The sequence below is a fragment of the Temnothorax americanus genome, unplaced genomic scaffold (assembly GCF_048541705.1).
Source record: "Temnothorax americanus isolate GAGA-0224 unplaced genomic scaffold, ASM4854170v1 Scaffold3, whole genome shotgun sequence".
Classification (NCBI taxonomy): domain Eukaryota; kingdom Metazoa; phylum Arthropoda; class Insecta; order Hymenoptera; family Formicidae; genus Temnothorax; species Temnothorax americanus.
This window is the reverse complement of record NW_027509442.1, coordinates 2989146-3005841: the sequence shown is the minus strand read 5'-3', so window position 1 is coordinate 3005841 and position 16696 is coordinate 2989146. Positions and strand designations below refer to the sequence as shown.

General features: G+C 41.6%; 1 protein-coding gene across 7 annotated transcripts in view; it reads left to right on the top strand.

Annotated features, from left to right (window-relative positions):
* Tna (Zinc finger MIZ domain-containing protein tonalli) overlaps positions 1-16696 on the top strand; it is a 38140-nt gene that overhangs the window by 13366 nt on the left and 8078 nt on the right. For all 7 annotated transcript variants that reach the window (XM_077412088.1, XM_077412089.1, XM_077412090.1 and 4 more), the window contains exon 2: positions 15976-16277. In XM_077412088.1, coding sequence (XP_077268214.1) covers positions 16188-16277 — 90 coding nt within the window. In that variant the 5' untranslated portion in view covers positions 15976-16187. The remainder of the gene's footprint in view (positions 1-15975; positions 16278-16696) is intronic.

Here is a 16696-nt window from a genome sequence, read left to right as displayed (position 1 = left end):
TTACAAAATTCTATCAAGAGATTGAACTACTTTAAAACTTAATTTGCTTTGTAAAGTTTAATTTTGTAAAATTTATTTTACTTATTCTTCGAAAAATTACATTAGCAAGAATGTTCACGATTAAAATATCCAGGTCTAAATTTAAATCTTGATTTCCACAAAATTTACCCTTTTGATTCTATAATATAATAGAATTCGACGGATATCGATAATATCGTCGGATTTACATCGGGTTACCGAGACAGCGGTATTGTAGCACTTATACAACATAAATCAATTATGCGTGTGTTCATTTACATACTACGCGTTCAGATAAAATTAAAAAAAAAAATCACAGTTCAAGAATCGCTTTCTTTTAAAATAAATATGTTAATAAAGTCTATCTTGTGGGGTCATTTCGCCCGCGTTATCCGCGCGGTCAGCTTAACCCTGACATAGATAAAATCATCGCGCGCCGCTTCGAACTATATCAAAAGTTTTCTTGCGCGATTTATGTGTGCCACCGTCCTTTTTACCGTACCGTCAACGGCTAAACGACGTTATTTCGGTACCGCCGCGTTAACTTATAGGCTCTAAGCGCACATTCTCTCTCTCTCTACTTCCTTGTTTCCCAGACCTCTATATATCTATATATACATACACGATGAAACTATAAATGGACGACGAAGAAAGTATGTGCCTCTTGCCTCTCCAGTTGTACTCGGCTTAGTCACCGATCTCGCTCGCTTGATCTCTCTCGCTAACAAGATCGTTGAAGATCACCGTCTCGCCGATTTCTATTATCCGCACGATTTTTCGACGATATATCTTGACGGCCTTCGTCAGATATGTTTATGTCTCGCGTTAACTTTTTACCGTCTGATATATAAATTCCAATAAATCGAAAACATTCGCACACACATTTTTCATTAAAGTTTTTCTTTGAAGAATACGTAAATCACCTTGACCAAGTTTGTGCATTAATCTTTAACAATATTTCTCACCGATAGCGCAGTCTTAAAGCCGTGATCAGACTACGGATTGAGATTGAGATTGGATTGAAATTTAATAAATCAGAATGAAGAAAACTAACTTCAAGTTTAGTAAACTTTGCTCTAATTGGTTAAATTTCAATCCAATCTCAATCCCAATCCATAGTCTGATCACGGCTTTATTATTTAGGAGGTTCGCCTACTATATTCTGAAGTCAAAAATGCCGATTGAATAATAATAATGTATAATGTCATTACAGCGATCCCGAATTATATGCAATATTAGTATAATGAATTGTGGATGCTAGTTATGTGCTATAGTCTTCGTAAATTATTAATGTATAGAATATTAACAAATATATGCCGAAGTATAAGAGCGTCAACGACTCAGAAATCGTTGTCAAATATTTATTATCCAACGTTATAAAGTAAAAGAAAAATCACAAATAATTTATAAAAACCTATACGAACAATTGTCAGAGAATACTAAAGACTTAAAATGATTAATACATTGATGATTGCGTGTCGTGAACTCATGATTAGATAAACACTGTTTGTGGGGTTGGGTTTGCATCAGCTGTTGCGTTGCCAATGTCAACGTCTGTCGTTACTAATTCGATCCACGAGGTAAAAGTGAACTTTGCGACAATAAAGCTTTAAATCCACACGGTAAAATCCTATTTTTTAAGTTTCTATGCAATTCTTGATGTTTCATCTGTCAAATGCTAGTTTTTCAAAGTCCTAAATCAGTGATCATTTACCTCTGAGCTATCGTTTCTCATGAGATGATAGGCTCAAAGTGGTCAACTTTTGAATAATATTACAAAAAAACTAATACGGTCGATATTGCTCAACTTTTGGGATTATTTGTGTAAAGTGTTTATGTAAATCATAAAAAAAATTAAGACTCTAAGTTGACTTTCGACTAATAGGCGAACCTCCTTAAGAGCTACCTCATAATTTTTCTTAGCTCGCGTAACAAAAAGAGATTTGCGACATTACGCTTCGATTCGCGATTTCTTTTTTCAAAATTCGTGTACCAAGACACTGCAAAAATAACCCTTCGTCTGTATACGTGGACCTGTCACATTTGACGCTATTTTTCCTTACTTTAAAGTATTTAAAAAAATCTGAAAAAAATTCACAAAACATCTGTCTACATTGTATAGTTGAAAATTATATAGTCACTTTGATAAACGTCGTTTATTTAATATTTTCTGGAAGGCTTGAAACTTTTACAGTTACGAGCAGATATCATTTTGTCTCGGACGCCGTAGACCCACGTATACAGACGAAGGGTTAAAAAAAAAGCTTTACGCTTCAATTGAATAAAAGGATGAGATTTAAATCGAAAGAATTTTTTTTTTATACAAAAATTTATTTCTGATAAAACCCTTCATAAAGTTGTTCGTAAGATTTATAAGAGAAACCAAAAGTCACTCGACGTCGTTTTCGCAACGATGTTGAGCCGAATACGTGGGAGAGCGCGCGACAGATCGCGACCGGCTCGGCGATCTCAGGGGCCATCGCCTTTATCTCATCGTCCAGGATACGCCGGTGTAGCACAGCGCGCTGTGCAGATCGGGTGATATTTATGTAACGGTCATAAGGGTTAAGCGTTCTGGGAAAGTTTCCAGAACAACGATTGGCCGGCGGCTTCCGTGATTTCGTCACCCGCCAATCAACGCCCCGAAACAACTTTCTCCGAATCCTGACAGGACTGCAGCAGACCTTCTCCGCCGCGCTCCATTATTTGCATAAATGCAACCGGCGCGCGCGCGCGCGCGTGTGTTGCCGCACATGCGATTGCGAGCGTGTCGGCGAAGAGATGCATCTTACGTGTCGCGTCGTGCCGATTTGTCATTTCGGCGTTGCTGCGTGAAGGATCGAATGTTTCGATCTCAGAGGATGCGCGCGATTTCTAGTTGTCGCACGCGAGATGTCTGTCGGAACTGACGCGATACCAGCCACCGATCCCTCAATGAGGCTGAGACCTATTTTTCTCCAGCGAAAGCTTGACGGATTATTATTATCGTTGTAACTTTCTAATTTTCCATATCGGCCGTTTCTTCAATTAAATCGCGGACTTTATATACACGCGTTTTAGAATGAGATCCGACCTGCTGAGCGAGGAGGAACGGGATTTTGATCCTCTACGGACGTCGATTTAATTAACTAAAATTCTTTTTGTTTCGTTATCCTCGCGAATTGGAAAGTCTATTCAAAAAGTCAGGTGTATCGCGTCGATATATATCTCGAAGTACGAATTGTCGCGGCGCTTTCTCGCGTATGAACATTTTCAGTATCGCGGATTAATTGTCGGAGACATGTGCATTAATTATTATCAGAGAAGTCTTTTTCTTCCTTGCATATACTTAATGCCACGCGCGCACACGCGCGCGTATTTCCATACGCACGACGCCGGCGACGGCAATTTCAACCTTGAGGCATACGTGGCGGATTTCGACATGTTTCATACATATTCGTATACATACATATATGCATCAGGCAGACAAAAGAAACGGAGGTTTCGGGCGCGGATATGTTACGCCACGGTTGAATCGCAGATATAAACTTCTTCCGTCCTACTCGATATTTTCAACGGTAAAAAAAAAACAGTGTCGAGATATGTCGAACGTACGCGCGCTTATCGGCATAATCGTGCCAAATGCAGATGATGAAGATATCATATTTTGACTCGGAATCGGTTTGAAACACGCGAAACGAATTCTTCGCAGATCTTCCGCGATTTCGCGGGGACACGTTCTCGTACTTATACGAGAGATGCCGGAAGAGAGTTTTTCATGAAACTTTCGATGTAATCGCCGCTAGGTTTCGAAGGTTAATGAAGCGAAACGCTCGTCTCACAATCAGATGCAGATAAAGCACGCGAGCGTACTCTCGACATCACGTCCTAACGTTTTGACGACACGTCATATAAATATACGCGACGATCGTGTTGTATGGTAGTAACGCGATACTTTTTATCGATAATGTACGCGATAAGACGTCCCTTTTGGTGCTTTGAAACACTTCGATGTTTCAAAATTGACGGCTTCCTTCTGCGACTTAATCAAACGTGAAGGAAAATTAGCTCATTTAATTTGCGTCGTCGTATAAAAGATCTTGCGCCGAGAGCACGATAAACATCGTGGAACGCGTGCAACGCAACGTGTTCTACATTTTACCGCGTCATATCGTGTCAGTCTGCTAGTCATGATTATTGGATACCGATAGTATTGTCACAGAATCGGACTGTGATCCTTATATAAGGTTGACGCGATGCCGTTGTATAATCTGTTTGTTCCCCCATTCGCTTCATTATGCATAACCAGCACCAGTTTTGTTGGGAACGAAGACATTTCAAAGCGTTTCCCCGCCGACGATTTTATCACATTTATCCTTTTGTACATTGGATTGTGATTCGCTAAAATGTGACTAGATGATCGTTAAATATAAACGGAGTGCGCAGTTACACGCTTATAATTTATAATTGCTGCTTATTAATATTATATATATATATATATATATATATATATATATATATATAGATAATAGATAACATTAAATATATAATATTATCTAACTAGAAAATTGGATATAATTAAGTATAATATTTATTAAATAATATCTAATAGATTTTTTATATATGTAACATATATGCATTTTTGTACGTATGTGTATATGTAGCGAGAACGTAACTTTTATATATATATAAATATTTATATACACAAGAGTTACGTTCTCGCTTCTTGTAGAATAGAAAGGAAGGAAGTCACGGTGCGTTTTATAAGTTTGCGGTTGCGTTTGGTAAGTTTTGGCTTCTCCTATCTGTTACAAACAGATGTTATTTCCGCTTTTACACGGTTATGGCCTTCTGGGTCGCACGTGTTACCGTGAAGAATTTCGATCGTGTCAAAGCAAGGAAGATATAGGGTAAGGTATTTCTTCTGCGGTAATAAAGTAATGAAAGTTGAGCTCCTTTTCCTGATGCAACTCTCAGTCTCTCTGTGCGACTCATCGTAGATGTAAACGTGAAACGGTAATTTATTAAATTAATAATATAAAACACAATTAAAATAACATAAGTGTGAAAACCTTTTCAAGCAGCTTGCGATATTAGTGTTAATTCTGATTGATATTTATAATTAAACGTTCTTAATGATGTAAAACTAATTGTAAGTGAGGAAGTCATGAAATTGCGATTTAAAAACACGCATTTACGCTGAAAATCTGCACAAGATTTTTCCATTTCCCGAGGCAATGTACTACTAGTTACTCCACAATGACAATACATGACCGTTAATTTTAATCAACAGAGTCTCGTGACGAAAATTTCGGGAAATCAAACGGCAAAATGTGCGTATTCCATTTATACTCCCGCATCTTTGATTATTTACTGATAAGAGCAACGCGTCGCGCACACACGCCGCATTACGCACCATCACGTAGTGTATATAGGTTTTAACATCCCGCAAAAATGTCTTGCGACTTTCCGCCCGGCATAAATTTTCTCGGCGCAGTGATGGAAAGCGCATAGATATTAAAGGCCACCGATTGTGCCATCGATGCATCTGCGTATCGACCTGACGGCTGATGCACGCGATTGAAACGATAAATTAATTATGCAAAGACGCTGTTCCGTCACTGATACACGCCTGGCAATCCGGGAGATCCGTGTATTCTTGCATGACAAAATGCGCAAATATATAAAGCGTGTACGTATACACACACGTACAGCCGCACGCATACGTACGTACACGTGCAATGGACGATGGAGGATATACTCACATTCAAGGCGCTCTGTCGTGCGACCTTTTCGAGCGAGTCAGCGGGAAAAATTCATCCTCGCCACCTCGAAATGCCACGAGTATTTGTTGCGAATGACAGAATCTTCTCATAGCGCGAGGTTCGGCGACGGAGGTATATATATAGGGAATACTCCGTCGTCGTCGATCGAGAACGGGATAGGGGCTAGGCAATATATTGCGATATACTCCGAGGAGGACAATGTATACATACGATACGTGTATATCGACCTGCGCTAACAACACACAGACGTCGCGTTTACACAGGGCGCGCATTCGTTGAACTTAAGCCTTACTTGGATTAACGATTAACTCGAATAACGATTTTCGATATGATATCCCTGAAGATATCCGTTTCCGATCGTTGCTAAGATATCCCCGATATGAGCATTCCGAGCAGAAGTTACTATCGTCAAAAATAGCCGCAGATATACATGAAATAGCATCTCTCCAGATTTCACAACTTAAAAAGCGTCGGTGCTCCGAGTCCTTGGGTCTACCCACGAAAGTAGAATAATACTTTCGAAATCCTTCGTTAGTGTCTACGATTATTCTTTGTTATTCGAATTCTTCATCAAGCGTCGTTATTTCTTTGTCAATATTTTTTTTAAATTATTTTTGGAGCGAAGATATAGATGTACTTAACTCTCTCTAACTTTTTCGGGCACTTTGATTCGCACCAGATCTTAGAAAATAAGCAAGATAATCACCGATATCCGTTGCGTGGCTTACAACATGAGTTGTGATACAGCATATATAGCTCAAGAAAAAGCGACGGTATTTGCAATTTTTCCTATTTGGCCCGTTCTACGTGTTTACGTTCGCATGCACGTTCGATCGATGTAGGACAATAGGCGTTGAAACGGCGTTGAAATTCAAAATTCCGCCAATTTTCACTATGTCTCGTCCTGTACTGGCTCGCGCTGGTCTCGCACCAGATGCGCCGCTAACCCGATTACGAGTGCGCGGCTCTTCGCGTAATGCTTCGAAGGTTTTGACCTACCTAGAGCGGACGAAAAGCTGCGTCGACACAATGCCGACATGACCCGTTAGAATCGACGTTGTCGTAGTCGAGGATATCCACGGAAAAAGTATTTATAATAACAATGACAGAGCACATTAGATAACATTCGCGTATACGCGGTGACCCGAATTGTTGGAATAAAGTTAAGTCCTCTCAAGTCATACCTTTTACGATTCTCATCGTCATTCGGGAGCTATTAAAGCTATTAAAATCGCCGTCACGTGACATTCAATCCTTGATTTAGTTACTATAGTTGTAATATTTTGCCAGTGACCAATGTGTGTTGTTCGCGGCTTAGAAACGGAGCCGAGAACGCGAGATGTAGGCGAGCTAACCGGTAGAATTTGTCGATTTAATTGCGATATATTAATATAGTGACCTGCAGAATCAATCTCAATAATTGTATATACAAAGTAGCCAACCAATTTTTTTTAAATTAGACACACTTTATATATAGCGACACGTATCTGCACTATAGCTTCGAGGATGATAGATGTTATATCGAGGTCGTTTAAAGCCATGGCCTATTAAGTCCACCTCAATGCACTTACACACGCGTAACGATCTGTGTCCACATCGCATCGCGATTTTCACGCCTAGTTTGACGATACACAGGATGATGATATTTCTCTTTTCCGATCGCTATTTCGAAGTGCGGGGCTGGTCTCCCTTGTATTCGCATTATGATATTTCTACATTCCTGAGGTATAGGCATTCCAGACATTCTACACACAGGATTCTTCTGTTTCTCTATTATTACAATTACTTGTATATTAATATATAAAATATATTTTATTATATTATTAATATATTATTAACATACTCTAATATATATAATATTTTATGTAAAAATGCATTATTTATATTTATAATTAAATAAAATGTTATTATACTTCAGACTATATTTTTCCAATTGGTATTTTTCTAATCAATTGTTGCAATTTTGACAAAAAAAAATTATTTCAACCATTTTATGAAATAGAGGCAAAGTATGTTACATATTTTTTCAATAATAAAATATATTTAATAATATAAACTTTTTCGGGCATTTCAAAAAGTTACCATTATTGGAAATTCTACGAATGGTTGAATATATCGGTTTTCCCAGTACTGAAAATTCAAAAGAATCCTTCCATTTGAGAGTTTCAATTCTCGCGGTCTACATCGCGACGCCGCCGCCGTCCGCGATCTCGTCGGCGGAGAGCCTAATGGGAAACGCGGCACCGAGACACGTTCCGGGAGATGAGAGAGATACGTCGATGTTCAGCTTCAGGTAAACGTCGTCGGCCCACAAAGGAGATAGGCGTCCCGCAAAAATGTTTTTTGTCTCGGCGATCCGCCCGAAAATAACGATGCGATGCAGCAGCTGCCGAGATCAAAGCCCTCTCCCACCGTTTGTCCACCCCTCTTCCTACAGCGCCCCCGTCTCTCTAATCCCACCCACACTGCAGACGGACAGAGGGAAAAAAAGAGGAAAAAAAGAAAGAAAAGGAGAGAGAGGGAGAGAGAGAGAGAGAGAGAGAGAGAGAGAGAGAGAGAGAGAGAGACACGAAGGGAATCCTCCCACGATTCTCGCCGTGAGTCGACCTCGGGCGCTCGCTCCTGTTTACGTGTCGCGGGCTCGATGTCTCAACGGTCTCGTCTCGTCTCGTCTTGTCTCCGTCTCCGTCCCTCTCTCGGATCCCCGTTTCTCATCCTCCTTCTCCGCTTCTTCCTCCTCCTCGTCGTTGTCCTGATTTTAGCAAAGTGTTGCGATCGGCATTCGGCATTCGCCGTTCGTTTGTAGTACTCCCCCTCCCCCTCGTTCCGACCCGACCTCCCTCTCTTTCGTGCTCAGTACCGTCTTCCAGCGCGAGCAAACCGTGCGAAGGGGCCCCGGAGCCCCGTGGATCCTCCTCCGGGACCCTCCGTCATGGGCGTCATGTGAAAGTCGCTTTCGCGACAGTGCTTTCTTTGTGCTACCTCGAAACGTATCTGCATCGAACGGTTATACTACTTGGAAATATGGTTGCGCATCAAATAGAGGCATTAGCAGAAATTACGCGTGTTTGACGAGTGATTTTGATTATCCTATAATCAGTGATCGATCAGTATTGATTTTCATCCAATTAATATTCAATAATCGCTATACATCAATTACCATATTTGTCCATTAAATTAGTATTAAATCTAATGCATCCGTCCCATTTTTGCGAAAACGTGTATTTTTATCCTTACAGGATGTAGGCTCTTCCGCGTCGTTTTAGGTTACTGAATCTAATAATATTATTTATACAGACGCACACCTGCGTCCCTAAGCCTAAAATACAGATGGTCCTTAGTACGAACGTAGCATATGTTGTACGAAATTATCAGTGTCAGACATAATTTTATCGCTCTTTTGTCGCTTCAGGTTCTCGATGTTTCAAAGACGACGCTGGTCGCGCACTCGCTCACCTTAAAGCCGAGTTCATACGCGGGCGCGAGCGCGGCCGAGGAGAACGCGGCTATTATGTGTCGGCGGCGACCGTGAGAGAGAGAGAGGCCCGTTTTATTTATCTCGTACAAGGATTCTTCCCGGCGCGAGATATTACTCGCCTTCGTCGCCGTGTCAAAGCGCGTCACGTCGGGATGCTCGAAAATCGTCGATGGGTAAATTTGAAACACCTCGAGCGACCCGGTGTGAAAAATTCCAATCATTTCCTCGATATCGGGATGACAATTATGCGCTAGGGAAAATCGATCCGCTCAGGAATCCAATGGCACGCGCGAAACACCGCGATTTACGCGATTTACGTTCTTGGAATCGATCGTAACGATCGCACGATCGATACGCGTGCACGTGGAAGACGTTTCAAACCACATTGTGACTGTAAGTCAGAAATTCGAATTAAACGTCGAAATTCCAGTCCGCGATTCGAAATATCTATGTAGTGCTCGTACAACGTTAAAAGCGTAGAGGACTTTATCGTTAAAGAATGCAGGCAGTGAAAAAAAGCGGGGAAAAAATCCGCAATCAAAATTTCCATTTCGTTCAATCGCGACGGGTCTGCCTCGTTATGCGTTATTTTCACTTCTGTCATTTTTTTTTCGGCGTTTTTCCCGGTGTTTTTTCTATTTCAGCCCAGAATTCGAAGATATCTGTTAAAAGCTCCGACAAAATTACACCCCAACCACGTAGCCGAAATGCCTCGCCCTTTGCGCACTTCGATCCCCACGATCCGCGCGCGCGCTTCCTCCGCGCTCTCTCTCTCTCTCTCTCTCTCTCTCTCTCTCTCTCTCTCTCTCTCTCTCTCTCTCTCTCTCGTTGTGTGCATCCTCTTATAAAACGCATACATGCTCTTCGTTCTTTCTCACACGCTACAGCAACGGCTGTACCCGGTGGAGTCTTTTGTTGCGCGCCGAGTGGGCTCTAGTTGACGAAATATTGACATCCGAGAATAGAAACCCGTTGCGGGATCTACAGAGGGGGTTTTCCTCCACCCCTTCTCTCTCTCTCTCTCTCTCTCTCTTTCTCTCTCTTTCTCTCTCTTTCTCACTCTTTCTCCTACCATCGAATGACGGGAGGCGGTGGTGAGCGGAGAGAAAACGAAACGCAGCGACGCATGGGGGAAGGGAAAAGAGAAACGAAGGGAAAAGGCAGAGGCTGGGTCGGTCGGTCGCTCGTATAGTCGGATTCAGCATGAATTTAAAGGGGGTGGGACGTGGATGACGTCAACCTCCGAATCGCTCCCTCTCTGTGCGCGCTATATCTGGATGTTGTGTGTGGATGCGCGTGCACACGTGTGCGTGTGTGTGTGTGTGTGTGTGTATGTGTGCGCGTATATACATTACACGCACAAAAAGAAACACGTGCGCTGCGCGCCCCGCGCTTGGTTGGCAGATTGGGGAGGATAAACGTCGAACACGCTCGGGTGACAAACGGAATATTATACAGTAGACACGTAGATTGGATGGAAATTATTTCGTAATCGAAAACGTTATACGTAGATACGGAAGAATAATGGCCGGTAATGTAACACGCTTGTTGAAGCATGTTGTATAAAGTTTCCATACTAATTTAAACGATCTGTCGATCATAAACGTTAATCATGTCAATGAGGAATTACGAACGAAAATCTAACGTTGACGAAATTTCATTCGTTTTCTGAAAATAAAAATTCGGTTTTTAATTTAATTTATAAATCTTTGTAAATTATATTTATTTATTTGATTAATATCATATATTGCAAAAAAATAAATATCTTTTTATATAATGCATGTTAAAGATACACGAGCGATTTTTGTTGCTAATATTGATTATCGGCGCCAACAAACAACAACAAAAAACGCGCCGAAATTATTTTTGTTTAGTTCTACGAGCCTCGTTAGCAACATCGTCTGTAATCATCGAGGCTGCGATCGCTTTGTAGCTCCCAAACATTTAAAGCGCACGTGTTAATCGATCGGATCGGTCTCCCCAACATTTTCCTGATGGGCTGTTGAACGTCCCCGATTCTCGCCCCTCGTAGCTCAGACGGCACATACGCGCGTATTCGTGCTCCCGTACCCGCCGTATTGAATACAACGGAAAGGCTATTAAATTTGTTTTTGTCCGAGCGTCATAATCGCGTCTCGAGGACAGCGCTTGTGCAGAAGACCTTCTCTACCAATCTGACGAAAGAGAGACAAAGAGGAAGGAAGAAAAAAAAAAGAGATCTCTCTTAAGCCTGCGGGCGGTTAACGAAAAAATTGCATTTGTAAACAGTCGACAGATGTATCTGGATTTGCGTATTTGCCTCGTTTGCATCGATTTCATCGATTTTCTTCAGCTCTATACGCGTCTCATTGCGCGCATCGATTATTTACTGTTCACGCTCGAACGCGGAGGTAAAATAAATTGTCGGTCTGTGTTGCCTGTAAAACGTGCGGACCTGTCGGGGCACCTGATTTGCGGTGCTCGTAAAAGTTGATGAAATAGATGCGATTAGATCTGCCGGCGAGATCGACAGCACGAAACCCATTAGGTGCGCGAACACCCGAAAGATTCGATTAAGTGTACTCGAGATACCGATACTTGTTGAGCACTCCACCACTAATAATCATCAAGTACAGATAAAGTCTTGTTTCGAACTACAAAATAAGCACCGATTTGTTCGCGACCTCGGAAGGAACGGGGGTGAGCTTTATTCATCCAAGTATATGTGTGCGAATTTATCCAGGCGCTCTATTATCACAAAGATTAATCTTGTCGAGTCAGTCGAGCATTTCGAGAGAATTGTTCTCACATTGTTCTGATACACTGCGTTTATTCAAAATACAATTTAGCACCGTCAAAATTGTAATTGGGACTTTTAACTAATGCTTTTGATTGAAACTTTAAAGCTCGTAGAGAAACTTGCCTTGACTTAATTAATCAGGAGAGCGTATTAAGTAGATTGCTCATATTCAGCAAATATATATCAAGTTAAAGTTAAAAACCGTACTCCAGAGAAAGTATAATAACTGACAAGCGTAAGACACTACTTTCGGGCGACTAACAGCGTTAGTATACCAAGTTCAAGCGGAGTAGAAACGCGTGTTCGTGGACGAGATCTCGATTTAAAATCCGACTTGCTTTCCAATCCTATTCAACATTGTTGTGCGGATGGAAACAAGAAATATTTAAATAATATAGTACAAATTGTATAATATCTTCGAGTGTTTTCAATAGTGCTAAATTTAACATATTTTATTTATTACCAAATATTGAATAAAAATTAAAAAAGTTGCCGTTGTAAAATTTAACGTGATAATAAACGCGAAGGCACATCCCGGAACTTTCGAATGTCGTCTATCGTCAGTTTTCATAACGAATTTAAAATCAATAACGAAAAGCTGGTCCTAGAAAAGGCGCTTTTAAAAGTCACTATTTTAATAAGAAATATCTTAACAGTTGAAATTAGAACATTGGATTTCTTTTAAAATAAAATTCAGTTTGAACTTTGAACTAACTGGAAAACAGTGCAAAGTTTTTTTTTTCTTATTTACAAGGCATGTATCCGAGGCCATTTATCATGCACGTCCAATTTTTTTCGACGTTGAATAATTTATCAGCGTCTTACGCGATTAAAAATGACGGTAATTTTTCTTAGCTCGTTCTCCATTATCTGCGGTCGAGAGGACATTATTTTGGTGATTTTTTAGGACGTTATGCGTAAACACGGTGCGTAAGCGTTGATCGATACGTACGTCGTAACCACGTGAAAGTTTACGCAACGGAGAATCGGGGTAACCGTCGGATAAGGACGTGGTGACGCGTTTCTGCTTTTGCGCAAAGCCGGTATTACGGGGCAGGCCGTGCCTGCGAGCACGCGCAAAACTCGCCGTACGCACGTGGTAATCCGATATCGCGAGGACACATGCTTACATGCCGCACGCGTGCTCCTTCACGCGCTCGTCTCGTCCGGCAACATTTAGGTACGATTGCGCCGCGCAAGCTGTTGCATCCGTCAGGTTTCACGGTACGGCCAGTAATTCCTCTGTCGCACGGTTCGAAAGATTAGCACCTTGTAGCAATGAAGAAGATTCGTATTCACGAAGCTGCGCGTTTAAGTCTCCGATACATTTTCGTCCTTTTCTTCACCTCGTGCAAGAGAAAACCTCATAAAAACTTGCATCCGTTTCGACATGCAACCTGCATAACTTATGTTATTGATCCATTATACCCTTCAATCGGAGGGTTCTAGGCAGGTTTCTCCGCGCGCGGAATATCCTAGAGAGAGTGAAAGAGCGAACTTCATTATTTCTTTCTTCGACTATTTTTTTTAATCAAGTTGAATTTTTATTAAAATTATTTCTCGCGATGTAAAAAAAAAATACTTCCTCGATATATCCAGCGATTACGAAGATGGTAAAAATTCGGAGTATCTGTTTCTCTCAATAATTGTTCTTCCGGAACTTGTACAAAACAAAACAAAACAAAAAATTGTCCGTTTGACAGAAACAAACTTAGATTTCTGCAAAATTGTACGATTCCGTGAATTCTCGGATACACCTCGCGGTTTGAGACGTATATGCCGAATACGAAGGCCTTACTCGTGACCTCAGCCTCGTTTATACGGCGGCACAAAATTCCCTTGCGGGAGTGTCCTGCGGCGTAACGTTCGAGGTTCGAGGGCCCATCGGAAATCGTGCATCGGCGGAAGAGCTCCGCTTCCCGCCGGGTTCTCGCACGGCCGTATATGCGTTCTGCGGCAACGTGCGCGCGCGCGCGGGGGTAAGGCACGTATTATGTACGCGCGCTACTCGGCGCGGCGTGGCGCGGCGCGGTGTGTGAATAGCGAGCACGTGCATTTCCCACAGAAAAGCAATAGGGGCTACGCGCCGCGGCGTCGCGGCCAGCTGGGAACACGGCCGGGGTTCGGTACCGCTCGCCTCGCTCTTTCGGGGTAGACACCGTAGACGGCCACCTTCAAAGAGACACGTATCGAAAATCTTGTTCATTTCGAATAAATTGTCGTCCGCGATCGAGGCCGCGATGAATTAGATGTCCGACAAGCTTGTCGCTAAACAAGCCACTCGCCACGTGGAAGTTAAATCTGAAGCGAAGAAATAAAAATAAAGTGAAATATTGTGTGTTTAATTGTTCTCTATTTGTTACGCAAATAGAAAAAATTTATTGTTTTTAGGATTGCTCGAATGGCTTATGTTTAAAAAGTATCTTTAAAAACATTTACGCGATCGAGTGTTTCTCTAAAAATATAAAGAAAGGTCCATACTCTTTAATTATATGCGTGCGTATCTATAATAAACTCACTTATTAAATTATGAAAAATCAATCGGTATCTCCTTTATTCATCTCACTCTAACGTGTTCTAGAAGTATTGTAAAATGAGTTTTCAACGCACGTTTGAATATATGTTATTAAATTTTTCTTTGGATCTGGAAGCTAATCGCGGAGATCCCCTCATTTCCCTGAAAATCTTCAATTTTTATTGTACAACCATCACTGGCTTAAATTTATTTGCGCGGGGCGATGCCAAGTAGGAAATATGACCTTCTCGAATTATTCAAGTATATCGTGAATGATTCCGGCGTATGTTATTACTACGTCGCCAGAGATTATGAAATAAAGATCCGTTGCAATGCGCCAAACACAGACTGTATCGATTGGCATAAATCTATTCGTTCCTAACGGGAATCGATTGCACGAGTATGATCTTGACTTGGCGAATGGGCAACCACGTTTCCGTCGCAAATGCAAAAGTTCACACTGCCATTTAAACCGAATTAACTCTCGCCAGGATGATTGACGACGTATTATCGTCCATTGCGCATTATAACGTTGTAAGCCCGATCGTTTCAAATTATCCGAGGTGATACGTTAACTATTAGTCTGCAAGTTATTACGTTACTTAAATATTGAACAGACTAATCTCAACAGGTTTTTCTTATCAATATACGCACGATTAAATGTTTTGTCCCCTTCTTTCGCATCGTGTATTATGCAAGAGACTTATTATATTCTCTTGCATAAGACATATGGAAAAGATTTAAATTTTTGGCTCGTGTGCATCTCACATTTCACGAGAAAAACGTTGTCTATCTCTCTATGGAATTCATGGCATATAAATATCACACACGTGTCTGGAGTCGTTATATCAAGCTTGAATGTGACTGTGGCGGTTTTCACTTGTCAATTAAGCTTTTGTCCCCTTTTCTGGAAAAACTTGACGAGTGAAAATCCAATATTTATCTTCAACATTAAGGCGATTGGCTCTAATATGTTAGCGCACACATTAGATCTCTAATGTCTCTCTCTCTCTCTCTCTCTCTCTCTCTCTCTCTCTCTCTCTCTCTCTCTCTCTCTCTCTCTCTCTCTCTCTCTCTCTCTCTCTCTCTCTCTCTCTCTCTCTCTCTCTCTCACTCTCACTCTCTTTTTTTACCGTTATAATTATTTATAATTGAAATTGAGTTTATAATTGAAATGACCGCATTTATCGCTATTAACCGTTCCGAAAAGGACTCAAATAGAGTCGAATGGCGTACGCGTTTTATACGCTTGCGTCACACTTTGCCACTCGTCCGATATACGCCAACTCCGCAGTTTCTCTAACGCACAGTTATTTCTATAACGATCATCGCCGCCGAGCATCGCCGCGTGCCGCGATTCTCCAAAAAGATAATTTTATCTCACGGAGGGTTAAAGATGAGTCACGCTCTCTGTTTTCAGTGCGCCAATAAGCCGCGCGTTCGCATCTACCTCGTGAAGGCTGATCGTAGACAGAGCTTTTTCTTCCTCCCGGGGGGAGAGGCGGTGGTGGTGCGGCAACGCTATCAGCAACGGCGGCGATTGGCGTCGGGGTGCAGCCGTTATCATCCGGCTATCATAGCACAGTGCCACCCCAGAACGGAAGGGGTGGTTCGCCACTTCGTGTCGCGGCGATGGTAGCAGCTGCCTCCGCTACGGCCACCGCCACTGCCAGCGTGGTGGCCATGCAGGACCGCCAGGACATCCCCTCGCAATTCAATCAGGTAAATGTTTGGCTAGCTCTCACGTTATCAATGCCGCGCCGCGACTAGAGGAAATTCTGATTCATACGTTACATAGACCGTTAACAGAGTGTGCTATATCCGGAATAGTTGAGCAAGGCGAATTGGTAAATTGGTAAAATGATAAAGTCCTTGACGTGGATGTTTTTCCATCGTCGTCTTTCTCTTCGCGTCGTAAAAACACCGAAAGAAAAATAACAAAGATATATGAAGAGAAAAAACAAAAAAATTCACGCGTTAAGACGATGATTAAATTTTTCATTTTAAATTATGTTCTTGTCGTCCAATTGTTAATTTACGGCATTTTTTATGTAATGCGAGAAATATAGTTTACTTACGAATTGTAAGTATTCCAAAGTATTTCAATCGATCGTTAATTAGCGTTAGTTTGCAATTTATTC